Genomic DNA, 27,216 nt, shown 5'->3' on the forward strand with positions numbered 1-27,216 from the left:
ACAAAAATAACCAGGCATGGTGGCGCACGCCTGTAATCCCCAGCTACTCGGGGGGCTGAGGCAGGAGAATCGCTTGAACCTGGGTGGCAGAGGTTGCAGTGAGCTAAGATTGTGCCACTACATTCCAGCCTGGGCAACAAGAGCAAAACTCTGTCTCAAAAAAAAAAAGAGGGAACAAAAATAGAACTTGGCTGGACGCAATGGCTCCTACCTGTAACCCCAGCACTTTGGGATGGTGGGGTGGTTGGATCACTTAAGGCCAGGAGTTCAAGACAAGCCTAGCTGACGTGGTGAAACCCCATCTCTACTAAAAATACAAAAAAAAAAAGCTAGGTGTGGTGGCACACACCTGTCATCCCAGCTATTCAGGTAGCTGAGGCACAAGAATCACTTGAGCCTAGGAGGCCCAGGCTGGAGTGAGGTGGCACAATCTTGGTTCACTGCAACCTCCACCTCCAGGGTTCAGAGTAGCTGAGACTACAGGCCCACACAACCACACCCGGCTAATTTTCGTTTTTTTCCAGTAGAGACCGGGTTTTGCCATGTTGGCCAGGCTGGTATCGAAGCCTGAGCCATCACACCTGGTGAAAAGATATTTTGAAATGTAATATCGTTTTTCACTTCTAAATCAAGGTATTTTACCAATTTCAGTCTTTGGTACCTCCCCCAAAACTGATCTACCACATTTGCAATTTCATTCATTTTTTTCAATATTAAGGAATAAACTTGAAGCGCTTACATTCTCGTGGGGGAATTAAGAAAAAAACACAGATGGTGGTCGCATGAAAGGGTAACCATTTGCAGTAGGTGGTGCTAGTTTTTTTTTTTGAGACAGTCTTGCTCTGTCACCTAGGCTGGAGCAGTGGCATGATCTCAGCTGACTGCAACTTCCACCTCCCAGGTTCAAGCGATTCTCCTGCCTCAGCCTCCCGAGTAGCTGGGATCACAGGTGCACACCACCACACCTGGCTAATTTTTGTATTTTTAGTAGAGATGGGGCTTTCACCATGTTGGTCAGGCTGGTCTCAAACTCCTGACCATGTGATCCACCCGCCTCGGCCTCCCAAAGTGCTGGGATTACAGGCATAAGCCACCACGCCCAGCCTTTTTCTTTTCTTGAGACGGAGTCTCACCCTGTCACCCAGGCTGGAGTGCAGTGACACAATCTCAGTCACTGCAACCTCAGCCTCCCGAGTAGCTGGGATTACAGGAGGCCACCACTATACCCAGCTAGATTTTTGTAATTTTTTTTTAGTAGAGATGGGTTTCACCATGTTGGCCAGGTTGGTCCTGAAATCCTGACCTCAGGTGATCCGCCCACCTCAGCACCCGGCCAGGTGTTAGTTTTTTACAGCCTGTGTGAAACATTTGGGTGGGCCCCAGGAAATGAAACAATGTTTATTTGGGGAAGGAGGAGGCCTTTTTTCTTAGACAAAATTTATATGTATTCCCCATCTACAAAAATTGTATGCGTTTAGTGCATAAGCTGACATTTCAATGAGATTGTGAAACGACCACAATGGGGAAGAGTCCTGAAGAAAACATCAAGTATAAAAAGCCTGAAGAGGCCAGGCACACTGGCTCAAGCCTGCAATCCCAGCACTTTGGGAGGACGGGGTTTCATCTCTACTAAAAATACCAAAATGAGCCTGTTGCGATGGCAGAGGCTGAGGAGAATTGCTTGAACCCAGGAGGTGGAGGTTGCAGTGAGCAGTGGTTGAGATCACGCCACTGCACTCCAGCCTGGACAACAGGGATTCAGTCTCAATAAAAGGAATTCAGAGGGTAAGTGGAAACAAACAAGTTTTTCTTATCATTAATGGGACTAAAGCACTTTAGCCCAGAAACTCAGATCTGTAAAACCATTACTGCTGACATCATTATAACCACAGCTGTACTGACACTCAAAAATCCACCCACCTTGGAATTTTGGCCCCTTGGTCCTACATTTCCCTGGGGCAGATTGCTTTAAAGTAACCAGTTGTGCCCCTTAGACCCACTTTTGGCATCCCTAAACACTTGCTTGCCAAAAACCTATCACCATGGCTATAGATTGTAGATTTTCCCAATTCCATTAATTCCTGTCACTAGCTGGGCATTTCTATAGCTTATTTTCCCAGCCTCAGACTCACCATGACTTTCTCAAAAGTAGCTCCCGTCAATACTTTAAGCTCAAAACCAATTAGCACAGAGGCCTATGAAACCTGACAATTTGCTCATATGGGGAATTAGGAAATACTGCACTTTAACCCATAAAACACCTTGTAAAATACCCATATGAAGGGGTGGCCTGCCCCTCCACACCCATGGGCGTTTCTCATCAGGTGGAACAAGACTTAAGAGAGGCACAGAGACAAAGTATAAAGAAAAGTGGGCCTATGGGACCAGCGCTCAGCATATGGAGGACCCGCGGGCACCCCTCAGTATTTATTGATCATTATCTTTACCATCTCAGAGAGCGGGAAGTGGCAGGACAATAGGGTCATAGTAGGGAGATCAGCAAGACATATGAATAAAGATCTGTGTCATAAGTTTAAGGAAAAGTGCTGTGCTTTGATGTGCATATATACAAACCTCTCCATAAACATTTTCAGTGCATAAAAAGCAGCACTGCTGCTGGCACGTACCACCTCCAGCCCTAAGGCAGTTTTCTCCTATCTCAGTAAATAGAACACAGGATTGGGTTTTACATTCCATTGCCCAGGGACGGGCAGGAGACAGAGGCCTGCCTTCCTTGCACTAATCCTCCTCAGCATAGGCACAGACCCTTTATGGGTGTCAGGATGTGGGATGATCAGGTCTTTCCCTTCCTACGAGGCCATATTTCAGACTATCACATGCGGAGAAACCTTGCACAATACCTAGCTTTCCTAGGCAGAGGTCCCTGCGGCCTTCTGCAGTTTGTGTCCCTGGGTACTTGAGATTAGAGTATGGTGATGACTGTAGCAAGCATACTGCCTTCACGCACTTGTTTCACAAAGCACATCCTGCACAGCCCCAAATCCATTAAACCTTGAGTTGACACAGCAAGTCTCCGCAAGGACAGGGTTGGGGGTAGGGTTACAGATTAACAGCATCTCAAGGCAGAAGAATTTTTCTTAGAATGAAACTAAATGGAGTCTCTTATGTCTACTTCTTTCTACATAGACACAGTAACAGTCTGATCTCTTTTCCCCACACCCATAAAATTTTAACTGGCTGCAGTGTTAAATACCATGGAGTTATAATAGCCTTTGAATGTGATTTATGCTTACAACGAATGAACAGATGAAAAGCACTGTGCTTTTTAAAGTAAATACTATACACTCCAAAAGGATTGCAAAAATTTATTAAAATTGGAGACACTGTTTTAATCTTCTTGTGCCATGAGACTCCAACAGGCTGTCTACAAAGACCATTGGGAGGCTGAGGATCACTTGAGCCCAGAAGTCTGACGCTGTAGTAAGCCTCAAAGGGCCACTGCACTCCAGCGTGGGTGAGGCAAGACCCTGTCTCAAAAAATAAGACAGACTTTTAGCCACATTTCCAGACTTCAATTAAAATGCTACATGGGAATGCAGAATATCAGATCTTTTATTGTCATCAGGTAATCAGTGAGAGAGTTCAAGCTGGACTGAGATCATCATGTATTCTGCAATTGTAATAGTCCCGATTATTTCCAATCCTCACCTTTCAAGCGGTAAGCTGCATGCTTGCTTGCTGTGGTCATTAACCCTGAAAGCAAAGACAATGTATTAATCATGGCAAAAAAACAAACGTGTGATGCTTATTAGTAGCGTAACCTCAGAATCAAAATGGAACGGTTTTATAGTGATATCATTATATCTCATTTGGCAGAATCATTACATCATTGGTTACGTTGAAAATTATCACATGTACCAAAAGCTGACTCACCTAGTTTAGGATAACAGGTCTGCCTGTTTGAAGATGAAAAATAATCCCACTTAATATTTGCCCTACTCATTATTTCCTTTTCAGTCACATTTCAACTTTCAAGCAGCTAATCACTCCCATCTACAGATTAAGGTGTATATGCCACTAAAACCTTTTGCCACCTTAAAAATTTCCTTAAAAGTTTAAACTAACCTGCATTTCTTCAAGCATGAAGTCTGAGTCCTGAAATTAAGGGACAATACACAGTAAGACAACTTGCATACAATTAAGGGTAACCCAAAATCTCCAAACACTGTAGAATGACTATATTCCCCTTTTCAGGGCATAAACTAGAGTGTTACAGCCAGATACATCAGATAGGAGCGAAAGACTTAATATTGCTCATCAGCGTTAGTCTGCTGAACTATGTTATCATCATTGTATCGGCTTTACAACACCAGACTTGAGGTGGGACCCAGTGGCTCATGCCTGTAATCCCAGCAATTTGGGAGGTCAATGCGCACATATCACTTGAGGTCAGGAGTTGGAGACCAGCCTGAACAACACGGCAGTACAAAATTAGCCAGGCGTGGTGGCACATGGCTGTAATCCCAGCTACTCAGGAGGCTGAGGCAGGAGAATCCCTAGAACCCGGGAGGCAGAGGTTGCAGTGAGCTGATAGTGCCACTGCACTCCATTCCGGGCAAGAGCTAGACTGGCCTCAATTAAAAAAAAAAAAAAAAACAAGACTTGGGACTGCTATACCTTTGCTTCTTTAAAACTTGCTCCACACGGTGTAGTCAAGTCGACTCTCCATACCTGCAGAAATTTAATTTTCTTTACCAATAGGTAGTAGTAATAGGTGGATTTCTAAAAGATTTCCCAACTACTGTTTCAGTTTAAGATTAATCTCCATTTTCTTTCAGAGAGATTCCCATCTGCTTTAATTTTAAAATCATCACTAACAGTAGCTCACTCAATAAACATGTTAACATCAATAAAACATACCTTTAAAAGGTCTCCAAACATCGGCACCTGAAAAAGTTTCACACCATTTCCTACACTGAATATCACTTACTTTTCAAAGTAAACAATATTCAAATATTTACTTTCAAATATCTTATCTAATGCTTTTAAATAACTGCTTTAATACAGTACTTTCATACTGCCTACTTTTCAAAATTTTCTAACAAAACGACTCTGTAACAGTCATCCATTAGTAAGACCACATTTCAGAAACAAGCTAGAGATATGACAGGAACCATCTTCATGTCCTCACCCAAGCAAGCCATCCACTGATAAAAACGTTACCAGGAGGTGGAATACAAATAAGGCCTATTAAAATGCTAAACATCATTAAACTCTTTTCAAAGTTGTCTGTCACAGGGTTCTTCAGTGTTACCTTTGGTCTACACGCTCATTTCAGGTCAGACATTTGATCAACATCATTACATAAACCCCGTTCCAAACATGCTCAAGGAAAATACACACTGTTCCAAACATGTTCAAGGAAAACAGTTAGTATTCATCAGCCAAGCCTTAAACCATTAGCTCAGCAGTAAGCATAATATCACTATCAGCATTTTCATTAATACTTACCAGAAACATAAAGCTGGTCCAGACAAGTTGGACTCCACCTAGATATTAAGAGTGGTCTTAGAATAGCCACAGTTGAGTTTCCCCCCGCCCTGCCAAAACTAACAAATGCCTTTAATCAGTTAGAGCTAATTAAGACCTTCATGTTCAGTCAGTATTTGCTTATCATCATCCAGGCTGCATTTACAAACTTATTAATCATAACAGGACAAGAACCCGCCATTTATTTAATGCATTTAGCACTGGTAGGAGGTAACTCTAAAAAGTCATTTGTGCCATAGGCAGTTTGCCCAGTTACCTGTTTACTTGGATATAATTTTACTTACCGTTTCAACTTCCAGTTTTCTGTCTAATGCCTGTAATTTTAATACAAAATTGTCAGTAAAGAATATTTTAATGGTAGATTGGTGGTACCCTGCTTAACTACTAACAGCAAACTGCAACCACTCCAGATACATCAGATACGTAGTACATTTCTTCATGATTCAATCTGCTGAACTATGCAACCATCATAGTATCTGTTTTCACATTTTCTTCAGTATTAAATTTAGTATCAATATGAGAGCACAACTCTCATTTGAAAAGTGGGGAGAGAAACACTAGTATAAATAAAATCATTCATTTGGCTATTTTCTAATCCCTCAAAAAGTGAGAAGTACAATATAGAGGTTTCTCACCTGTATGCCAATGGCTTGAGTTAGGCTTGCTCTTTAGGACCTGGGAAGAAACAACTTCATGTAAACTCAGGTGTACTCTCTCTGTTCCCCAAATCACCATTTTGGGTGCCTCAGTTAAGATAATGGTGGTTAAGCTCCTCATCATTCTAGCAGTCAAGAGTAGCAAATAAACTGTCATCATTGTGGCACATCCAGTGACTTTAAATCTTTTTGAGGGAATTTTCAACTTACTTCAGTAGCTATTGTCATCCCTCCTTTGGGACACAACTAGAAAACAAAAAGATGCAAGCAGAACAGTGAGAAAGAACCTCACTGCAGTCACGCTAAATATCAATGCTGTTAATATTAAAGCCTCAGAATAGAATTTCAGAAATCCCTTCTGTCCACTACTCTTAAAGCATCACAGGCTAAGACCACCTCTTAGATTTCATTCTTCCCACCATACTTTCCCCGATTCTTACCTGTCCATAAGGTGCTATCGAGAGCCACATCGCATCTGCACCCAGCACCACACCTAAAGAGATCAGGTACAGATTTTAATTCATTGTTCCACGGTTCTTTATGTCGTGTTTTTAAATCAATGATGCAGGTAAACACACCATTATCGAGCGACAGGTAAAGAATACACTTAATGTTACAAAGGAGCACTGCACCCGCAGTTGAGAACCACTAACGGCCGGGCGCAGTGGCTTACACCTAGTAATTCCAACACTTTGGGAGACCACGGCTGGTGGATCACTTCAAGTCAGGAGTTCAAGACCAGTCTGGTCAACATGATGAGACCTACTAAAACTACAAAAGCCTAGCCTGGGGGCGCGCGCCTGTAGTCCCAGTTACTTGGGAGGCTGAGGCAGATCTGCTTGAACTAGGACGCGGAGGTGGCGCCACTGCATTCCCGCCTGGGTGACAGAATGAGGCTCGGTCTCAAAAAAAAAAAAAAAAAGGAAAAAGAAACACTAATGGAAATATTGGTGGCACCGCGGAATGCGGGCACTTGGAGAAGCACGTGGACTACCACCGCCAGCCTTTCCTGAGAGCCGGCGGCTGATGGAGGCTCGGGTCACGGCCCTTAATCGCTTACTCGGGAGACTCGGCATGTGCCACCATCAGAGCGGTTGGCATTCATCATCACTCTCAGATGTCCCTACCAACACAGGCTTCATCACAGGCAGGGCACGAGAGCCGAGGCTTCTCCGCAGTTCTACCCGAACAACACAGTCGCAGCTTAGGTCACGGAAGCACCAAACGTGCAATCCCCCACCATCCTCAACTTGTACGCCCTGCAAAGGCGCGCGACTGGCTTAGAAGTCCCAGTCAGTTCAGGGTGACCTTAGCTGACAAAGGCTGGAGGGCCCCAAAACCCACAACATTCGCAAAGACAAAACATACCTCACAACACTCGGCTCCTACCTCGAAAAGACAATATGGAGCCTAGGCTCCTGCATATAAGAGGTCTTGTGATGACGTCACGACGCACGCTCCCAGCAGCGTCCGCTTCGGCTCCTCCCTCTAACCCCCCTCAATCTTTCCCTCCTCCAGGACCACCTTCTTCCCGCCCCCTAAGCCCGCCCCTTTTCCCCGCCCTTCCTCGCCATTTTGGGCGGAGACATGACCGCCCACGTGACGCCGTGCTCCCGTCCTCCTCCCGACTGAGGAGGAAGAGCAGAGAGGGGAGGGGGCGCGAGGCAAGGAAAGCTCTGGGGGTGGGGGAAGGGGGGCGGTGTAAGGCTGAGTGATTTCCTTCCGGCACGTCGCCCGCTCCGTGGGAGGGGGTGGGGGGTTTCACTTCCGGGACGGTGTTCCGGCCCATTCCGGCCCATTTCCACCCCCGGAGGTAGGTGCTGCTCCTTGACTGGACTCGGGCCCCACACCCCAGTGCCACTTCCCTGCACCGGGGTCACCTCGCCTGCACTCCGCCGCAGCGCGCTCCTGGGGCGCTCAGCTACTTTCCTTCATCCCGCCTCCAGGCACCGGGCGACCTTCCACCCCCTTGGCCCCCGGCCGGGCTGATTTGCCGGACCCGCCCCCTCGCGGGGCCCCTCCCTCAGGACCCCGGGATGGGCGGCCCCCTCCCCCACCGCAAACGGGACACACCCAGATACGCACACCCACCTCCCGGCGGCTCCCCGCCCGCCGCCGCCTGGAGCCGGTCCCCGGGCGCCGCCCCCTTCTTAGTTCTCACCTGAGCGCTGGCTGCCCCGCCCGACGTCTTGTCCCCCTCTTCTCCAAAGTTACTTAGTGACATTTTGCCCTTTAGTTAGTTCCCCTCTCCCCATGCTTCCTAACGCAGAAGAAAGCTGCTCAAGTGCTGGAGTGGCCAACCCCATGCCGTTCCCAATTCTCCCTCTTACAGCTCTCACCCCTCCAGTGCCGACGGTAGCGAAAGACTTTACTCCAGGGGCTTCCTCACTGGGGAATTGCCGGAAAGAGCAAACAAAAAGGCGCTGGTGTAGGCTCCAAAATAAGCACATCTGAATTCATGATGGCATCGACAGAGGCTCGTATTGGATTAAAAGTTTCAAAACAAACAATAAGGCTTTGGAAAAAGGTCAGATTGGCTAAAGTTGATTGTTGAAAACAGTGTATACAGTTCCCTATTTAATAAGTGTGTTGTTCATGCGGGGCAGTACTGTGAACTTGGCAGAATAAGTTCCTGAAGTTTCAGGTGTGGTGTAACTATGTAATATATAGATAAGTGGATGCACATTGGGCTCAAGTAAATGTCTTCCTGTTCGGATTTATACAAACTACTTTCAGTAGTTGAAACTGTACTTTCAACTACCTTGTATACAGCTTCAGGTTTAGTGTTTCAACCATTCTTAAAAAATATTTTAATGGAAAAATGTTGGGCGTACTTGGTAAATGCTGTATTTTTTCGTCGGATCTGGAGAACTAAGTTTCAGGATGGAAGTATCATCACCACCTTGAAATTGCCAACTTCGAATTTGGCAGATACCCAGCTTTGCTAATTTTGACAACTTCACATTCTCTGCATCGTGGTTGAATCCTGGCACAACTGGGGGATTTTTCCTAACCTAGAGTTTGCCTCACAGCCCTATAACCAAAGTCTTTTTGTGGGGGGCTCTGACTCTTAAGCTTAGAAATATTAGCCTACATTCATGTGTAGTATTAGTCCCTTTATAAAACAATAATTTTTGCAGCAGGTAGTAGAATACTAAGAGGGATATCAAGCCATCTGTGTAGAATTGCATTTATTCAGAAAGCTTTCCTCCTCCAGAGAAAAGTTGTAAAGTTGTTATGAGATTTTATGTTCAGTCTGCAAGTACCTTATAGTTAACACTTAAAAGTCCTTCCCACTACCTTCTGTTGAACTTTATTTTGATGTTATATACCTTATTAGTAAGGAAAGCATGGTCATAACATGAATTTTTAGGAGTCTGTAGATCACTTTTTAGTTTTAACTGTATAATCCTGTGAAACTTAAACTAAAAACCTGTTGGTAGTTCTGTTTCCACATCTAAACATAAGGAAGGTATTTCTTTTACCTGAAAATTTTGAAATTTTACCAGATAACTATGTTTAAATACTTTTGAAATGGAAAACATCCGGAAAGTAAAATTGTAATTATTAATGAGAATATGGTTTTTTTCAGCAGGGTTGAATGTACCCTCAGGCACGATCATGGAGAAAGGTGGGAACATACAATTGGAGATTCCTGACTTCAGCAACTCTGTCCTGAGCCATCTAAACCAGTTGCGCATGCAGGGCCGTCTCTGTGATATTGTGGTCAATGTGCAAGGACAAGCTTTTCGGGCTCACAAAGTGGTGCTGGCTGCCAGCTCCCCCTATTTCCGGGATCACATGTCCTTGAATGAGATGAGTACAGTCTCCATTTCAGTCATCAAGAACCCTACTGTTTTTGAACAGCTCCTTTCTTTCTGTTACACAGGGCGGATATGCCTGCAACTGGCAGATATCATCAGCTACCTAACAGCTGCCAGTTTTCTGCAGATGCAGCATATTATAGACAAATGTACACAGATCCTGGAGGGCATTCATTTCAAAATTAATGTATCTGAGGTTGAAGCAGAATTAAGTCAAACAAGGACAAAGCATCAAGAGAGACCTCCAGAGTCTCACAGGGTTACACCAAATCTCAACCGCTCCCTTAGCCCACGACATAACACCCCAAAGGGAAACCGGCGAGGTCAGGTTAGTGCTGTGCTGGATATCAGAGAGCTAAGTCCTCCTGAGGAGTCCACCAGCCCTCAGATCATTGAACCAAGTTCGGATGTAGAGAGCCGGGAGCCCATTCTTCGGATCAACCGAGCAGGACAGTGGTATGTGGAGACAGGAGTGGCAGACCGTGGGGGTCGGAGTGATGATGAAGTTAGAGTTCTTGGAGCAGTACACATCAAAACTGAAAATCTGGAGGAGTGGCTTGGGCCTGAGAATCAGCCTTCTGGAGAAGATGGGAGTAGTGCAGAGGAAGTAACAGCCATGGTAATTGATACCACAGGCCATGGTTCTGTAGGACAGGAAAATTACACTTTAGGATCTTCGGGAGCCAAGGTGGCTCGGCCAACAAGCAGTGAAGTTGACAGGTAGGTTTGGTTTGATTTTGTTTTCCCATGTAACGGCTATTGTGTAGACATCACTAAAATGGGTCCTCTGTAGTACAAAGAGCATTTTCCTTACCTGATTTTCTTGGTCAAAATAAGTTGATGTTGGGGAAACTGGAGGTATGCCAAAAGACTTGCATTCTTATTTTTTTAAAGCAGAAAGCTCCATTCCTGAAGTATTCACAGTGTTGTGAGAACTGTGGTAAAGTTAGACACTTCCATGAATCAGAATAGCATCTGCAGCCACACTAGGATAGGATCAGTAATTGCCAGGGCTTCCTCGGGATTCCAGGCAGGGAGCCGATCATCAGCTGGGAGCCTGGCAGCATTGCCCTTCCTTGGTGTGTTATCACACAGGTAGGTGGCCTCCGGAAGCCTCACTTTCCTTTGTGGCACTGCTTCCTTTTCTTTGCCCCCAACTACCAAATTAGAGGAAGTATGGTACCAGCAGTAATTGTTCTTTTCAAGTTAGTAAAATAGTAATTCTGAAGAAAAGCATTACTGATCTTTCTCATCTCTTTTTTTCCCTTGTCATGTGATGGTATCTTCCCTGTTTTCTTTCATGGATGACTGCTGCTACCACAGGCCTGACAATCTCCTTTTTTTCACCTCCCTTTTCTCTTTTAATACGTTGTATTTATTAGAACATTTGTTTTTGATAGCAATACCATGAGTTTCAGTCAATTGAGAGAAAGTCTCAATTGAAAGAAAGAAATATTACTAATTTAGATTGGTAATATTTGTTCTTTTCTCCTCTTAAAAATAAATTTAAATTGACTATATGAGCAAAGAAAACTAAAGAACTGTTATTTTGGTTTGGTCTTGAGAAACAAATGTATCACAGAGATTCAGTCAGTGTATACTGTATCCACTTCAGGTGGTCTTTTTATGTTATGTTATATTATTTTTGAGAGTAAGTCTCACTCTGTTGCCCAGGTTGGAGCACAGTAGTGAGATATCGGCTCACTGCAGCCTCTACCTCCAGGGTTCAGGTGATTCTCCTGCCACTGTGCCTGGCCTCAGGTGATCTTGATTTGAGTATTGTCTTCCTGTGTCCTTATTAAAATAATCTTGAGCATAGAACTTGCCCTCCTATGTTAGAACTGTATCAGAAGTTCTTGGGTGATGGGTGCACCAAAATCTCACAAATCACTGAAGAACTTACTTATGTAACAAGATACCACCTGTTCCCTGATAACTTACAGAAATAAAAAAAATTTAAAAAACAAAACTATCAGAAGTAATATCAGAGCCAGGTGTGGTGGCTCACACCTGTGATCCCAGCACTTTGGGAGGCTGAGGCGGGTGGATTACTTGAGGCCAGGAGTTTGAGACCATCCTGGCCAACATGGTGAAACTCCATCTCTACTAAAAATACAAAAATTAGCTGAGCGTGGTGGCGTCGCGCCTGTAATCTCAGCTATTCGGGCAGCTGAGGCAGGAGAATCGCTTGAACCCAGGAGGTGGAGATTGCAGTTAGCTGAGATCACGCCACTGTACTCCAGCCTGGGCAACAGAGCAAGACTCTGTCTCAAAAAAAAAAGGTAATATCAACTTAAATGCAAAGATTTTTTAATCTCCATGATCTGTATCTGTGGTCTAAAATACAGGTTATTATGGGACCTTGGGGAAGAAACAGCCAAAAACCTGGCAATTACATAGAAGAAACAAAATTATAGGCCCTGTTTTAATTTATTCCTTTATGGTCTCCCAGTATTTATTTAAGGAAGAAAGCTTATATTTAGCTTTAGCTTCACCAGCTCATATGGTCTGTTACGTCATTTTGTGTTTATTAAATTTACTAGGGCTAACCTATTATTTCAAATCAGATTATGTATTAACTCCCTGAAAGTATTTCTCAGTTATTTGTTGCATGGTTTGTTCCCCCTTCTTTAGCCATAGAGTAAAGAGGGGCGACATCACCATTTTTCAGGTTCTTTGATGCTGCTTTTCTATTAGTCCCCTTTATGTTCCTCTTCCAACAGATTTAGCCCCTCCGGCAGTGTTGTTCCCTTGACAGAGAGACACAGAGCCAGAAGTGAGTCTCCTGGGAGAATGGATGAGCCTAAGCAACCCAGCTCCCAGGTATGGAGTTGTGGATTTAGAATTGATGTGGTGTTGGAGGAATTGCTACTGTGTATGAATAGAAAATAATGAAAAAGGAAAGATGTAGGAGAGGTAACAGTGGCCCTGTTAAAGAAATACTGTCTTTTTTTTTCCCTGAGGGTAGCAGAAGTTTAATATTAAAATTATACAGAGACATCACCAGAAAGGAAAATTGCAGACTGGTATTTCTCCCAAGCGTAGATGCAAATATCTTGAAAAGAACATTAACAAATCAACAGTGATAACTGGTTTAACATTTTAAAATTAATCATTGTAATCTGTTTCATTAATAAGGAGAAAGTGATAAATTACATATGGCAATTTTGATAGATACAGAAAAGAGCAATTGGCTGAAACTCTTAGCAAACAAGAAATACAAGGGAACTGCCCGGGCACGGTGGCTCACGCCTGTAATCCCAGCACTTTGGGAGGCCAAGGCAGGAGGATCACCTGAGGTCCGGAGTGCGAGACCAGCCTGACCAACATGGAGAAGCTCCGTCTCTACTAAAAATACAAAATTAGCCGAGCGTGGTGGCACACGCCTGTAATCCCAGCTACTCCGGAGGCTGAGGCAGGAGAATGGCTTGAACCCGGGAGGCGGAGGTTGCTGTGACCCGAGATCGCGCCATTGCACTCCAGCCTGGGCAGCACGAGCGAAACTCCGTGGCAAAAAAAAAAAAAAAAAAAAAAGAAATACAAGGGAACTTTCCTAATCTGATTGAAAGTATCTGTCTAAAAAATCTATAGAAAATATTTTAATAGTAAGTTATTGAAAGCTTCCCTTGTGTGATTGGGAATGAGACAGAATGTCTGCTACCACCACTTCTACCCGGCTTTTTATTTGTAGTCCTAATCAGTGGAATAAAGCAAGAAATACAAATTTATAGCATAAGGAAAGCAAAGAAAGAAATAGAACTTTTGTTGTTAGTAGACAGCCTGACTTGTTATGTAAAAAATGCAAAGTGAAATACTGTATTTGATTTCTTTTTATTCTTGCTTATGGGCATGCAGGAAAATACACTTTTGGTGTCAGCAGAGTTTGGGAAGTATAAAAAAATAAGATTGTGGAACCCTTTCCTGATTATAATAACCACACTGTACAACTGATAGTAATAAAAAATAACCCCAGAAAACTACATGCAGGTAATTTGCAGGTAATTTAGGACCTGGAATGGAAAGTCTGATTTTATACGTGTGTGTGTGCACGCGCATGTGTACTATATATATGTAGTATACACACACTATGTATACTATAGTACACACTACATATACTATAGTATACACACACACTTTTGCTAAGTTACTAATTTATAGCATTTTATTTGTGTGTGTGTGTGTATATGTATATATATATGTATTCTTTTGTTTTTTTTTTTTTTGGAGACAGAGTCTTACTCTGTCACCCAGGCTGTAGTGCAGTGGTGCGATCTCGGCTCACTGCAACCTCTGCCTCCTGGGTTCAAACGATTCTCCTGCCTCAGCCTCCTGAGTAGCTGGGATTACAGGCGCCCGCCACCACTCCTAGCTAATTTTTGTATTTTTAGTAGAGACAGGGTTTCACCACGTGGGCCAAGCTGGTTTTGAATGCCTAACCTTGCGATCTGCCCGCCTCGGCCTCCCAAAGTGCTGGGATTACAGATGTGAGCCATCGCGCCCAGCCTGCATTGTATATTTGTAAACAAATTGCTTATTGCTTATGCTTTTTTTTTTTTTTTTTTCTATTTTGAGACAGGGTCTCACTCTGGTTGACCAGGCTGCATTGCACTGGTGCAATCTTAGCTCACTTTAGCCTCAACCTCCTAGGTTCAGGTGATTCTCCCACCTCAGCCTTCTGAGTAGCTGGAGCTACAGGTGCACACTACCATGCCCAGCTAATTTTTTTTTTTGTATTTTTAGTGGAAATGGCATTTCACCAGTTTGTCCAGGCTGGTCTCAAACTCGTGGACTCAAGCAATCTGCCCGCCTCAGCCTCCCAATTTGCTGGGATTACAGGCGTGAGCCACTGTGCGCACTTGCTTACACATTTTTATGTGTGTTTGCTATTTCATGTACTGTACCTTGTCATTTATTTTCTTCCTGAATATTTTGTTAGACTAGCACATTCTAGAAAGGATAGGAATGATGAATATTTTCTTTTTTTTTTTTTTTTTTTTTTGAGACGGAGTCTCACTCTGCCGCACAGGCTGGAGTGCAGTGGCCGGATCTCAGCTCACTGCAAGCTCTGCCTCCCGGGTTTATGCCATTCTCCTGCCTCAGCCTCCCGAGTAGCTGGGACTGCAGGCACCCGCCACCTCGCCCGGCTAGTTTTTTTGTATTTTTTAGTAGAGACGGAGTTTCACTGGGTTAGCCAGGATGGTCTCGATCTCCTGACCTCGTGATCCGCCCGTCTCGGCCTCCCAAAGTGCTGGGATTACAGGCTTGAGCCACCGCGCCCGGCCGAATATTTTCTTTACAACTCTCCTTAGCAGCTAGTATGAGTAGTTGGTTGATATTTTTGTTTTTTTCTCACAGGTCTGATTGAATGATTTTTTTTAAAGCTCGTGAACTCACAAAGTAGAAGACAATCAATTGTGAAAATTTTTGTCTTTAAAAAATAAACACTGTTGAATTAAGACTACATAGCTCATGTTTTTAGCCTCTGCATTACACTGATAGTATCTTGTCTAATTTTTAACTAAACCACTGATTTTTTTTTTTTTTCTAGACAAGAGTCTCGCTCTGTCCCCCAGGCTGGAGTGCAATGGCATAATCTTGGCTTACTGCAACCTCCACCTCCCTGGTTCAAGCAATTTTCTTGTGTCCATTTCCCAAGCAGCTGGGACTACTGGCGCATGTCACCACGCCCAGCTAATTTTTATGTTTTTGGTAGAGGCAGGGTTTCGCCATATTGGTCAGGCTGGTCTCGAACTCCTGACCTCAGGTAATCCAACTGCCTCGGCCTCCCAAAGTGCTGAGATTACAGTCATGAGCCACCACACCTAGCCTAAACCACTGAATATTTATTGTGTGCATGGTGTAGTCATAGCAGTAAGACATTGTTACAAATTATGTTTTTTAGTTTTGATAAGCTGTTAGAGAAAATATTAGGAGCTTGGAGGAAAAGTAATTTCACTCATATTATTAGGGCCCTTTTTCTCCTCATCTCTCAAATGTGGTATGATAACAATGCAGAGGAGGCTGTTATGCAGATACAGACATGTGTCACTAATTGACAGTATGTTCTGAGAAATGCTAGACCATTTTGTCATTGTGCAAACATAGAGTATACTTACACAAATCTAGATGATATAACCTACTACACACCTAGGTTATATGATATATCCTGTGCCTCTTAGGCTACAAACCTGTATAGCATGTTACTGTACTGAATTCTGTAGGCAGTTATAAAGTTATAGTAAAATATTTGTGTATCTAAACATAGAAACGATAGTGTAAAAATATTGTATTATAATCTTATGGAAGCACAGTTACATGTGTGGTCCATCATTGACCAGAATGATGTTATGTGGTACATAACTGTAAATTCAGTAATGAGACAGACATTACAACTTAATGGGGGCATAAGACAGACTAACAAATACACAAAAACAAATGTAAGACTATACAGTATAAACTTCAGTGACAGTGTTGTGGGACTAGGATTGCTTAAAAGGCAATGGAATCAGTGTCCACTTAAGGAGAGTGTTATCAAGATTTTCTTTCTTTTTTTTTTTTTTTGGAGACGGGATCTTGCTTTGTCCCCCAGGCTGGAGTGCAGTGGTACGATCATGGCTAACTGCAGCCTTGCCCTCCCTGGCTCAAACAGTCCTCTCACCTCAGCTCCTGAGTAGCGGGGACCACAGGCATGTGCCACCACACCCAGTTAATTTTTTTGTTTTTTATAGACGCAGGGTTTCACTGTATTGCCCAGGCTGATCTCAAATTCCTGAGTTCCAATGGTGGCTCACACCTGTAATCCTACCACTTAGAAGACCAAGGTGCAGTCCTCACGGATGTGAGCCACCACGTCCAGCCTCAAGGATATTTTAAATGCAGTTTTTAAGTAAGTTAGGAAGGGATAATTTATTCCATTTATGGATAGGATAGGGATAATAATTAGAATTCTGTAAGAATATTTACCTTCTTGAAGCAAAAGGTACAGACAGGCTATAATGAAATAGGAGATAAGTAAGATTGGGTGGAGATGATATTAAGGGTGATATATATGCCTTAATGGATATGAAAGTTTAATATGGTAAGTCTACTTACCAGTTTTTTTGCCCTACTACAGGGAACTAAAACAGGGCGAGGACTTACAGTAAGAATGAATATTGATAGACTTAAAGAACTTCCTGATTATGGGGTTGATTAAACTGGAACACACTAATAAAGTTACTCCTTTACTTAAAAACATTCTGTAACTTTTTCTGTGACATGAAGGTTAATATACTTGGCTTAATTTTCCAAGTGACTTACAGTCTTTTTAACCCAACTTTTCCCACCACTCATCAGCATTCACTATCTCAAACAACCAGACTCTCCCTGTGTCAGAACCACATTAAACTTATTTCTCTCTCTGCATCTAAAGTCTGAATGCCTCCTTCTTTTCAGGTGTCTGGGTTCAGCCAAGGCCCAACTCTTAGTTTTATCTGTCCTAACTGCTCCAGTCCTCTTTGATTTTTCCTTTTTATGATACTATTATAGCATGGTACAGTACAATTTTTCCTGATTCTCTAGATTCATATATATTGTTCCTTTTCTATTTGCGTTAGTTTTGTGTCGCCTATTAAACTGAAATCTCCTTGAGAGCAAAGACCACATTTTCTTTCCTCTTTTTGTTTTTGTCTTTTGACAGTTTTAGTACCAGTAAGTGTTTATTCGTTGTATTTTCCCAGGGAAAGGAGAAGGGAAGGGGAAAGAGTCAGCATGTGTTAAAGAATGATTAGAAAATGGGCAAGGAAGTACCCAGTACAGCAAAATCAACCATCAAATAAACACACCCCAGCGATGGGGTCACCAATGCTCAAAGAGGCTCTGTCTCCTGCAGTTCAGGAATGAGGGGAAGGGACCAGGAAAAGAACAGACAGGTACAGACTTTCCTACCTTCCCTCCCTCTCATAAATTCAAGATTTCACATAAAGCTTTCGTTTCTAGTGGTAAACATGAAGTTACATTTGTTCATCTCCTATTAAGCAGTCTTGTGGCCACTTTGACATAAATTTCTTACACCTGTATAAAAGTTCTTGAGTTACTTGGATATCAATTCACCATTTAGGCCGGGTGCAGTGGCTCACAACTGTAATCCCAACACTTTGGGAGGCTGAGACAGACGGATTGCTTGACATCAGGAGTTCAAGACCAGCCTGGCCGACATGGTGAAACCCCTTCTCTAGTAAAAATACAAAAACATTAGCCAGGCATGGTGGCAGGTGCCTGTAATCCCAGATGCTTGGGAGCTGAGACAGGAGAATCGCTTGAACCTGGGAGGCGGAGGTTTCTGTGAGCCAAGATCGTGCCATTGCCCTCCAGCCTGGTCAGGAAGAGCAAAACTTCATCTCAAAAAAAAAATTCAGCACTTGTTCTTTTTCTTGACTTCCTGACCCCACTGTCTACATGAAAAGCCCCCCCATTGCTTCTCTGTACTTTAAGATTAAAGGTTAAGTAGGTTTAATCCATCCAAAATCCAGCAGTGTCTTAAGGGTTTAGCATGAATCACATCAAGAAAAATGGTCTTGACTCAGGAGATTGCAAACAAGGGATGGAGAGTTCCTAGCTTCTTCAGGATTTTTGCATAAATCATTTCAGAGTTGTGGAGATGCCCTAAAAATTAAATGTGTATATGCATGGGTGTGTAGGTTTTCTTTTGGGGGTCAATGGAATAGAGGGAGAAGGGTAGGGGACAAGTTTTTAGGACAGAAGATCTGCCCCAATAGGTAATAGGGAAAGGAGAACACAAGAGAAAGGATGGTTCAAGATCCCCACTTTTAAGAAGAGAGCTCCCCAATCTAATGTTTCAGATTTTTTACCAGGTACAGAACCTTCTGTCAAAGATGCTTTGCCAGTTTTTCTCTCAATACAAGAAGAAGTTTGTAAACCCCAAAAGAACATGGAGAAATAATTTGCAACAATCGGCTGGGTGAGGTGGCTCACACTTGTAATCCCAGCACTTTGGGAGGCCCAGGTAGGTGGATCACCTGAGGTCAGGAGTTCGAGACCAACCTGGCAAACATGGTGAAACCCCATCTCTACTAAAAGTAAAACATTAGCCGGCCATGGTGGTGGGCACCTGTAATCTCAGCTACTCGGGAGGCTGCAGCAGGAGAATCACTTGAACCTGGGAGGCAGAGGTTGCAGTGAGCCGCGATCATGCCACTGTACTCCAGCCTGGGCAACAAAGCGAGACTGTCCCAAAAAAGAACATGAAGAAAGACCAGCACGTTATATTTACACAAGCTAGGCCACCTAGCAGTGACCAACTCGGTGAAGTCCTCCAAAGCCCAGACAAATACAATGACTAACAGGATGTGGGGGAAAGCATTTAGGGGAAACAAGAACACGGGATCAGACACACACTACCCAAGTGAGTTTTATTGCATTTGAGAGACCATGTTTTCTTACTTTCTTTGTATCTCTGACATTATCTTCTTAGGTGCCTGATTAATAGGAGTTTTATCTCTAAGTAATTCTAAGTAACTAAGTTTACTTAGTAGTTGCCCAATAAATAGGCACCTACTAAATAGGGAGTTATTTAGTTACTTGTAAAATCCTTAATTTTGGAGATCCTTCAAAAATATTAATACACCAAATCAGATGACTTTTTAAGGCCCTTCAGTTAACTTTGGGTCTGTGGTTAGTAACTGAAAAATTAGAATGGTAGAAGGCTTCGAAGTCCACGTAAGGAATCTAGACTGATGTTTGTTTTAGAAAATTTGGAAACCTTCCATTTATATGGAGGTTTCATATAAATTATATGGAATAATTCATTAAGAAATAGCTATTGAGCCAGGCACTGATCAAATTCCTAGATGTTTGGCAGTGCAGAATGTCCCTGTGCTTACAGCAGAGTTTACAATCAAATAGGTAATTGCCAAGTGAGAGGAATGAAATAATCCACCTCTTGGCAACAGAGAGAACCAGGAGGAAGCGATTTTTGCCTTTGCTTCTTTTTAAAGTTTAAAACAATAAAACTACAAAAAGTATATTGCTGCCATTGACAAGGACCCAATCTACATTTTGTGGTGTTCGTTCTTCTATTGGAACTTCACTGCAATAATTTTTTGGATGAGGCTGATCATAATATGTGATGTTTGTGCTTACAGTTTATCACTGATTACTAAAATGCATTTACTTTCTGCATGTGGACAATACTGATACATTACCTTCCTTAGAGTTGGGGAGATTTTTTTTCTTTTTCTTTTTCTGTTTTTTTTTTATTATACTTTAAGTTCTAGGGTACATGTGTACAACGTACAGGTTTGTTGCATATGTATACATGTGCCATGTTGGTGTGCTGCACCTGTTAACTCGTCATTTGCATTAGGTATATCTCCTAATGCTATTCCTCCCCCATCCTCCTACCCCATGACAGGCCCCGGTGTGTGATGTTCCCCACCCTGTGTCCAAGTGTTCTCATTGTTCAATTCCCACCTATGAGTGAGAACATGCAGTGTTTGGTTTTCTGTCCTTGAGATAGTTTGGTCAGAATGATGGTTTTCAGCTTCATCTATGTCTCTACAAAGGACGTGAACTCATCATTTTTTATGGCTGCATAGTATCCCATGGTGTATATGTGCCACATTTTCTTAATCCAGTCTATCATTGATGGACATTTGGGTTGGTTCCAAGTCTTTGCTATTGTGAATAGTGCTGCAGTAAACATAGATGTGCATGTGTCTTTATAGCAGCATGATTTATAATCTTTTGGATATATACCCAGTAATGGAATGGCTGGGTCAAATGGTATTTCTAGTTACAGATCCTTGAGGAATCGCCACACTGTCTTCCACAATGGTTGAACCAGTTTACAGTCCCACCAACAGTGTAAAAGCCTTCCTATTTCTCCACATCCTCTCCAGCACCTGTTGTTCCTGACTTTTTAATGATTGCCATTCTAACTGGTGTGAGATGGTATCTCATTGTGGTTTTGATTTGCATTTCTCTGATGACTAGTGATGATGAGCATTTTTTTCATGTGTCTTTTGGCTGCATAAATGTCTTCTTTTGAGAAGTGTCTGTTCATATCCTTCATCCACTTATTGATGGGGTTGTTTGATTTTTTCTTGTAAATTTGTTTAAGTTCTTTGTAGGTTCTGGATATTAGCCCTTTGTCAGATGGGTAGATTGTAAAAAGTTTTCCCATTCTGTAGGTTGCCTGTTTACTCTGATGGTAGTTTCTTTTGCTGTGCAGAAGCTCTTTAGTTTAATTAGATCCCATTTGTCTATTTTGGCTTTTGTTGCCATTGCTTTTGGTGTTTTGGTCATGAAGTCCTTGCCCATGCCTATGTCCTGAATGGTATTGCCTAGGTTTTCTTCTAGGGTTTTTATGGTTTTAGGTCTAATATTTAAGTCTTTAATCCATCTTGAATTAATTTTTGTATAAGGTGTAAGGAAGGGATCCAGTTTCAGCTTTCTACATATGGCTAGCCAGTTTTCCCAGCCCAATTTATTAAATAGGCAATCCTTTCAGAGTTGGGGAGATTTATTAGGGTATTTTTATCCTCAAGGTTATAAATAATATGAGTTTGTAATGTTTAATAATAGCTAACATTTATTCAGCACTTTAGTGTATTAACTCATTCAATGCTCAGAGCAACTAGTGAGGGACATTCTGTTACTATATTCACTTTACAGGTGAGGAAACTGAGGAATAGAAGTGTTAACTAACTTGCTCCAAGTCACACAATAAATGGAACTCACATTTGAACACGGGTTCCAGCATCCTTAATTGCTATGTAATATTATGCATTCATTGCATAATATTTTAGGACCATTGAAGGTCCTAAAAGTTACCATTGTGTTTAGAAAAAAGAGTACTGTTATCATGTTCATTTCTCATGAGAATCCTCTAAAACTGGCAAATCATATGATAACCTTTGTACCTTATGGATGAGAAGACAGCCTTAGATATTTTGTCCTTGGTCACCCAAGACCTTTAGTGGGATGATTCCTCATTCTTTATTTGAATTCAGTTTTTATTATCCAGGGAAATGAAGCAGAAAGAAATATTAATATAAAACAAATAAAATAATCTTAAAACCTCAGTCTCAGTATTCAGCACTTGACTTTACATACTGCTTCCCAAACCTGTTGAGAACTGCCTGTATTGGAAATGCTGAATAGCACCATCAGCATAGGAGGGGACAAAACACATCTTTAGAAATTGAAAGAGCAAAAGATCTTCTATAGTGTCTATCTTAGGGGAAAAAGCACAGGCACAAGATTAATTGCTAACTAGATGAATCTTGCTCCAGTTACTCCAGAGTCAACTTTGACATTTTCTTCTCTTTGGTATTTTATCTTCTGTTAAACGTATAATTCCCTCCTACATATTTAAAAAGGTTTTTATCCCCCTAATATAATGACTTCAGAAGTCAGTCATTATTGAGTCAGGGTAAAAAAACAATTTCCGATTGATTTTTTAAAATATAGAATTTTGAACAAAAAGCATTTCTAAATCCAAAGAATTTTTTTTTTGTTTTTTTGAGATGGGGTCTTGCTTTGTCACCCAGCCTAGAGTGTAGTGGCATGATTACAACTCACTGCAGCCATGACTTCCCAGGCTCAGGTGATCCTCACACCTCAGCCTTCCCAAGGATCTGGGACTACAGGTTCCCAAGGATCTGGGACTACAGGTGCGCACCATCACACCCAGCTAATTTTTTTATTTTTATTTTTTGTACAGATGGAGTCTTGCTATATTGCCCAGGCTGGTCTCAAACTCCTAGGCTCAGGTTATTCTCCCACCTCAGCCTCCCAAAGTGCTGGGATTATATGCATGAGCCACCACACCTGGCCTTAAATCCAAGATTTTTAAGTAATTTATTGAAAGGAATATGTTCGTACTGCCTCCCAGTTTTCAGATAAAAAACACCCATGCCCTCAAACAGTTTACTCTAAAGTCAGTTAAACTTTCAGTAGTCTTCAGAGTGAAAATAATATGTTCATATGATACTGAAATATTTTACATAAAAAGGAATACTGTCACCTACAAATTGTATACATTTTTATAAAGCTAGCTACTGCTAGATTAAAATGTGGTATTAATGATAATGTCATAATTTATAATATGTTGCCATTATATATTCTATACTATCTGATATAATAAATGGTAGCCATTAGCCACTTGTCACATGTGGCTATTTAAATGTAAATTGTAATTAATTGAAAGCACTTAAAATTGTAAAAATTACTCAGTTGTATTAGCCATATTACAAATACTCAATAGCCACAGGTGGCTAGTGGCTACTGTAATGAATGGGGTAGGTTATAGAGCATTTTCATCATCATAGATAGTTCTGGCTGGGCGTCATGGCTTACACCTGTAATCTCGGCACTTTGGGAGACTGAGGTGGGTAGATTGCTTGATTCCAGTAATTCAGAACCAACCTGGGCAACATGGCAGAGCCCCGTCTCTGCAAAAAGTACAAAAATTATCTGGGAGTGGTGGTGCATGCCTGTGGTCCCAGCTACTCAGGAGGCTGAGATGGGAGGATCATCTCAGCCTGGAGAGGTCTAGGCTGTAGTGAGCCGTGATCACACCACTGCACTCCAGCCTGAGTGAGAGACCCTGTCTCAAAACAAAACAAAAACATAGTTCTTTTAGACCAGCACTGCCTAAGTACTTGATTGTCTGGAATATAATTGTAAGATTAGGATCCAGGGTGTGGTATAAGTGGGCTCAGTTTCTCCTCAGATTACTGTAAAATAGTACATTCAGCAGGGGTTTAATAAGCATCCAGTTTGTTAGCCAGACATTAACTGTACTGTGTTGTTCTTTTATAGTAATGGAGTAGAGTATTCTCAATTTTGAAAAAATTATTATGGTAATATCTTTACTTTTTGGTAATAATTTTGTTTGGTTCTCCACTGAAAATGTACATATATCTTAGTAACAAGTAAAAATAGATTTGATTGCTTTTAATATGTATGCTTAATAATATTTGTTCTTTCTTGGTTATTTTCCTTACCTGGTACAGGTAGAAGAGTCAGCAATGATGGGAGTAAGTGGCTATGTGGAGTATCTCAGAGAGCAGGAAGTATCTGAGCGGTGGTTCCGGTACAACCCTCGTCTCACCTGCATCTATTGCGCCAAATCTTTCAACCAGAAGGGAAGCCTGGACCGCCACATGCGCCTACACATGGGGATCACACCATTCGTCTGCCGCATGTGTGGCAAGAAGTATACCCGGAAAGATCAGCTGGAGTATCATATCCGCAAGCACACAGGCAACAAGCCCTTTCACTGTCATGTTTGTGGCAAAAGTTTCCCCTTCCAGGCCATCTTGAATCAGCACTTTCGCAAAAACCACCCTGGCTGTATACCCCTGGAGGGGCCTCACAGCATCTCCCCTGAAACAACTGTCACATCTCGAGGACAAGCTGAGGAAGAGTCACCTTCACAGGAAGAGACACTTGCTTCTGGGGAAGCTGCCCAGGGCTCTGTGTCCACCACTGGGCCAGATTGAAACATCCAGGGGGAGGGGGCTGACCCTCTTCCCCTTTGAGCCATAAGCAGCCAGCATCAGAGCCATGGGCTGATATTTAGATTCACAAAATGCCACATCACTAGGCCAGAAGACACTCCCAAGATGTTGCCAAACTGGAGGATCAGCAACATACACAAAAGCACTAAAGGCTCTTCTCTTCTTATTGCCCGCCTCACACTTTGGAAAATAATCAAGCAAATCAACTTTCTAATTCAGGGATCAACAGCCTTGGTTTGTTAACTTTATAAGAAAAAAGGTTTTTTAACAAAATGATGATACGTGGTCATTTATCTACCAGTCATGTTTGAACACTGTACTTCGGTCCATATCATCTTGGTGGCTATAATTGCCCAGATCTAAAAAATGCAGCAGGAGCCTCGACCATCCGAAGCAGCCAGCCACAAGAGAGAAGGAGGTAGTCATAATGGTGATGAGAAGGAGAAATTTCTCCTCTTCCTTCCCTGCCATAACATGCATTTTTGTGTTTCAAGAAAAAACAAATGAATACTGGTGGTTCTTACTTTGAAAGGTTAGACTTTATCTTTCCCCTGGCTAGGCATCTAATACTTTGCCTGGTTATTTCATATAATCAGCCATCTTGAAGCAGTATTCTAGTGGACAGCATCACCTGAAGCACTTGGCAACTGGAAGTGAAATGAGCAGCAAAGTGTATGCAATAGGTACTGCTACATTTGGGGGCTTGAGTGTTGTGTTGAGGAAAAGAAGAGCAGGGAGGGAAGTGTTTTTATGTTTTGCAAATATCGAACAGCACAGAGCCGTACTGCAACTTCCTGACTGGTATTTGTAAACCGTAGTGCTACACATCCTTGGGTAATGGCTCTAGTTCAGATGAATTAATGTGTTAGGCTGACTACCAAAGTTTCATCCAGTCTCTTTGGCTCCTGTTTTCACATTCAGCAATATTGTACATCAGAAATGTCACTTTCCAGTGAAATGAGCCTGGATTGTATTTTTAAATCCACAGGTCATATTTGATAACTTTTATATGAAGTTTTAAACATGTTTTTTCTGCAGTATTGTGGTTGAAGAAATTCAACACTATGATTCTTACTGCAACCACAATTTCATTTCCTTATACATATGTAATAGTTTATATTTTCAGGCATATAGAAGAACCTCACTTAAACCTATGTCTCGGGTCTGCAAACCTGGTAATTCATAAACCAACCATCAGCAACTAGCTGGTGACTCCAAGAGCTTTGCTTTTTAATAATATACTACAGGGCACTTATCAGAAAACATCATGCAGAATCATGTTGCAATAAATGATCAAAGGATCAGTTTTGATCAGGTTTGGTTACTTAGTCATTCCTAAGATTTTTAAAACTTCAAGGGACCCTTTTAGTAGTTCTGGGTATTTCTAAGACTCTTAATCCAGCACTGAGAGAAAGAACTTACCAAACATGTAGAGATTTAGATACCCTGTCTTTCATGCAATGAGAGGAGGAGGAATATTAAGGGTTGTGGGCAAATAGATGCTTATAACTTACAGTGCAAGTTGAAAAATCCCTAGCTTCTCTTGATGGAGCACTAGTTGTTGGGATTCTTTTAAGTATTTAAGTATGTAATGGTTTAAGAAATTGTTTCAATGCAGAGGCATAGATGATTGTAAAAGAGATTTGGGAGAGGGGCAGGTTGTACCTGTACTGGTGAACCATTTGTGAGAATGTTAGTCATGTGCTCCTTTCCTGAGATTGCTTTGTGGTATGTGAAAAGGTGGGTAGAAAAGAATGAAATTTCTTTGAGATAAGAAATTAGAATGCAAAGGGTAGATCTTAAGCAATCTGAGAATTGTACATGTGCATAAAGTTGCACCCTCTCACAAGAGAAAGGTTATTTTCTCTTCTGAAAAAGCATAGAAATGCATCTTTTATGGGAAGATAACGTTGCTACCATTTGATAAGAGCCTACCCTTAAAGGCAGCATTGAAACTATTTTGTCTTTAGAAGACATAGACTGGTACATCCCCCTCCTTTTTAGTTGGGCAACAGCATGATAGGGAAAAAAACTGTCTTCTAAAGCCGTCTTTAGGGACTGGCTATGGTCTGTGGCATAGAAAAGGTAAAGTTGAATTACACTAAAATCCTTAGGCAAACAACTGGTAATAAGGTTTTCAGTGGACAGATTTTGCCATTACTAAACAGGCAGTGAGGTGAGAAGTACAGATTATGCTGCTTTGGATGGAGCTTTTAAGCCTACCAAAAAACGTTAAGTCCATCCTACTTTTGAAAATAGTATGCTAGAAAGTTGTTCCTTTTTCTTCTTTTTTGTATTTTTTAGAGACGGTGTCTAGCTCTTGTCACCCAAACCAGAGTGCAGTGGTGCAATCATAGCTCACTGTAATCTTGAACTCCTGGGCTCAAGCGATTCACCTGCCTCAGCCTCCAGGTAGCTAGGACTATAGGCATGCACCACTATGTCTAGCTAATTTTTAAATTGTTTTGTAGAGACAGTGTCTCTACAAAATTTGCCTAGGCTGGTCTTGAACTCATGGCTTCAAGTAATCCTCCCACCTTGACCTCCCAAAGTGCTAGGATTACAGGCATAAGCCAGTGAACGTGGCCTGGAAAATTCTTTGTTGCTTTGTTAGTTTCTTAGATTATATGTGAGAAAATGGAGCTTTTTAAACTATTACCAAATTTTAAAGGTGAAGTGCAGTAATTTCTGTAAAGAGAG

At 42.0% G+C, this 27,216-nt stretch overlaps 1 protein-coding gene, 1 long non-coding RNA gene and 10 other non-coding genes across 16 annotated transcripts; 1 reads left to right on the top strand and 11 right to left on the bottom strand.

Moving 5' to 3' along the window:
* Positions 1-3,311: 3,311 nt before the first annotated feature.
* On the bottom strand, positions 3,312-7,621 carry LOC117076778. 3 transcript variants are annotated; one of them, XR_004434472.1, is made up of 12 exons: positions 7,536-7,621; positions 6,608-6,660; positions 6,378-6,413; positions 6,147-6,186; positions 5,796-5,825; positions 5,473-5,510; positions 4,882-4,908; positions 4,639-4,692; positions 4,087-4,116; positions 3,895-3,917; positions 3,670-3,714; positions 3,312-3,488 (listed from the first exon to the last, which is right to left on the bottom strand). It is a non-coding gene; the product is annotated as an uncharacterized LOC117076778 (long non-coding RNA). The 3 variants fall into 3 exon arrangements; XR_004434473.1 differs by having other exon boundaries at positions 3,312-3,492; XR_004434474.1 differs by lacking the exon at positions 3,895-3,917.
* Positions 3,558-3,634, bottom strand: LOC117077026. The gene has a single exon (XR_004434620.1). It is a non-coding gene; the product is annotated as a small nucleolar RNA SNORD81 (small nucleolar RNA).
* LOC117077044 lies at positions 3,780-3,856 on the bottom strand. Its single transcript, XR_004434634.1, has one exon. It is a non-coding gene; the product is annotated as a small nucleolar RNA SNORD47 (small nucleolar RNA).
* On the bottom strand, positions 4,239-4,320 carry LOC117077047. The gene has a single exon (XR_004434637.1). It is a non-coding gene; the product is annotated as a small nucleolar RNA snR60/Z15/Z230/Z193/J17 (small nucleolar RNA).
* LOC117077030 lies at positions 4,761-4,843 on the bottom strand. The gene has a single exon (XR_004434623.1). It is a non-coding gene; the product is annotated as a small nucleolar RNA SNORD79 (small nucleolar RNA).
* On the bottom strand, positions 5,262-5,327 carry LOC117077071. Its single transcript, XR_004434657.1, has one exon. It is a non-coding gene; the product is annotated as a small nucleolar RNA SNORD78 (small nucleolar RNA).
* Positions 5,586-5,646, bottom strand: LOC117077046. The gene has a single exon (XR_004434636.1). It is a non-coding gene; the product is annotated as a small nucleolar RNA SNORD44 (small nucleolar RNA).
* On the bottom strand, positions 5,920-5,987 carry LOC117077070. The gene has a single exon (XR_004434656.1). It is a non-coding gene; the product is annotated as a small nucleolar RNA SNORD77 (small nucleolar RNA).
* On the bottom strand, positions 6,253-6,334 carry LOC117077022. Its single transcript, XR_004434617.1, has one exon. It is a non-coding gene; the product is annotated as a small nucleolar RNA SNORD24 (small nucleolar RNA).
* On the bottom strand, positions 6,496-6,555 carry LOC117077077. The gene has a single exon (XR_004434663.1). It is a non-coding gene; the product is annotated as a small nucleolar RNA SNORD75 (small nucleolar RNA).
* LOC117077045 lies at positions 7,244-7,323 on the bottom strand. Its single transcript, XR_004434635.1, has one exon. It is a non-coding gene; the product is annotated as a small nucleolar RNA SNORD74 (small nucleolar RNA).
* Positions 7,622-7,836: 215 nt separating the features above from the next.
* On the top strand, positions 7,837-25,829 carry ZBTB37 (zinc finger and BTB domain containing 37). 3 transcript variants are annotated; one of them, XM_033200633.1, is made up of 5 exons: positions 7,837-7,980; positions 8,500-8,694; positions 9,763-10,711; positions 12,715-12,814; positions 24,010-25,829. In XM_033200633.1, the coding sequence occupies exons 3-5, from the start codon at positions 9,789-9,791 to the stop codon at positions 24,496-24,498; spliced, it is 1,512 nt and encodes a 503-aa protein (XP_033056524.1). In that variant the 5' UTR covers positions 7,837-7,980; positions 8,500-8,694; positions 9,763-9,788; the 3' UTR covers positions 24,499-25,829. The 3 variants fall into 3 exon arrangements, with proteins under 3 accessions (XP_033056524.1, XP_033056526.1, XP_033056525.1); XM_033200635.1 differs by lacking the exon at positions 8,500-8,694 and having other exon boundaries at positions 7,911-7,980; XM_033200634.1 differs by lacking the exon at positions 7,837-7,980 and having other exon boundaries at positions 8,109-8,694.
* Positions 25,830-27,216: the final 1,387 nt, after the last annotated feature.

Source organism: Trachypithecus francoisi, unplaced genomic scaffold (assembly GCF_009764315.1).
Source record: "Trachypithecus francoisi isolate TF-2019V2 unplaced genomic scaffold, Tfra_2.0 Lachesis_group5, whole genome shotgun sequence".
Lineage (NCBI taxonomy): Eukaryota > Metazoa > Chordata > Mammalia > Primates > Cercopithecidae > Trachypithecus > Trachypithecus francoisi.

Excerpts from the sequence above, each read along its gene's own strand:
- ZBTB37 (XM_033200633.1), top strand. The coding sequence starts at position 9,789 with ATGGAGAAAGGTGGGAACATACAATTGGAGATTCCTGACTTCAGCAAC. Across the intron at positions 10,712-12,714 it reads ACAAGCAGTGAAGTTGACAG|ATTTAGCCCCTCCGGCAGTG; the intron begins GTAGGTTTGGTT and ends CTCTTCCAACAG. Across the intron at positions 12,815-24,009 it reads CTAAGCAACCCAGCTCCCAG|GTAGAAGAGTCAGCAATGAT; the intron begins GTATGGAGTTGT and ends TACCTGGTACAG.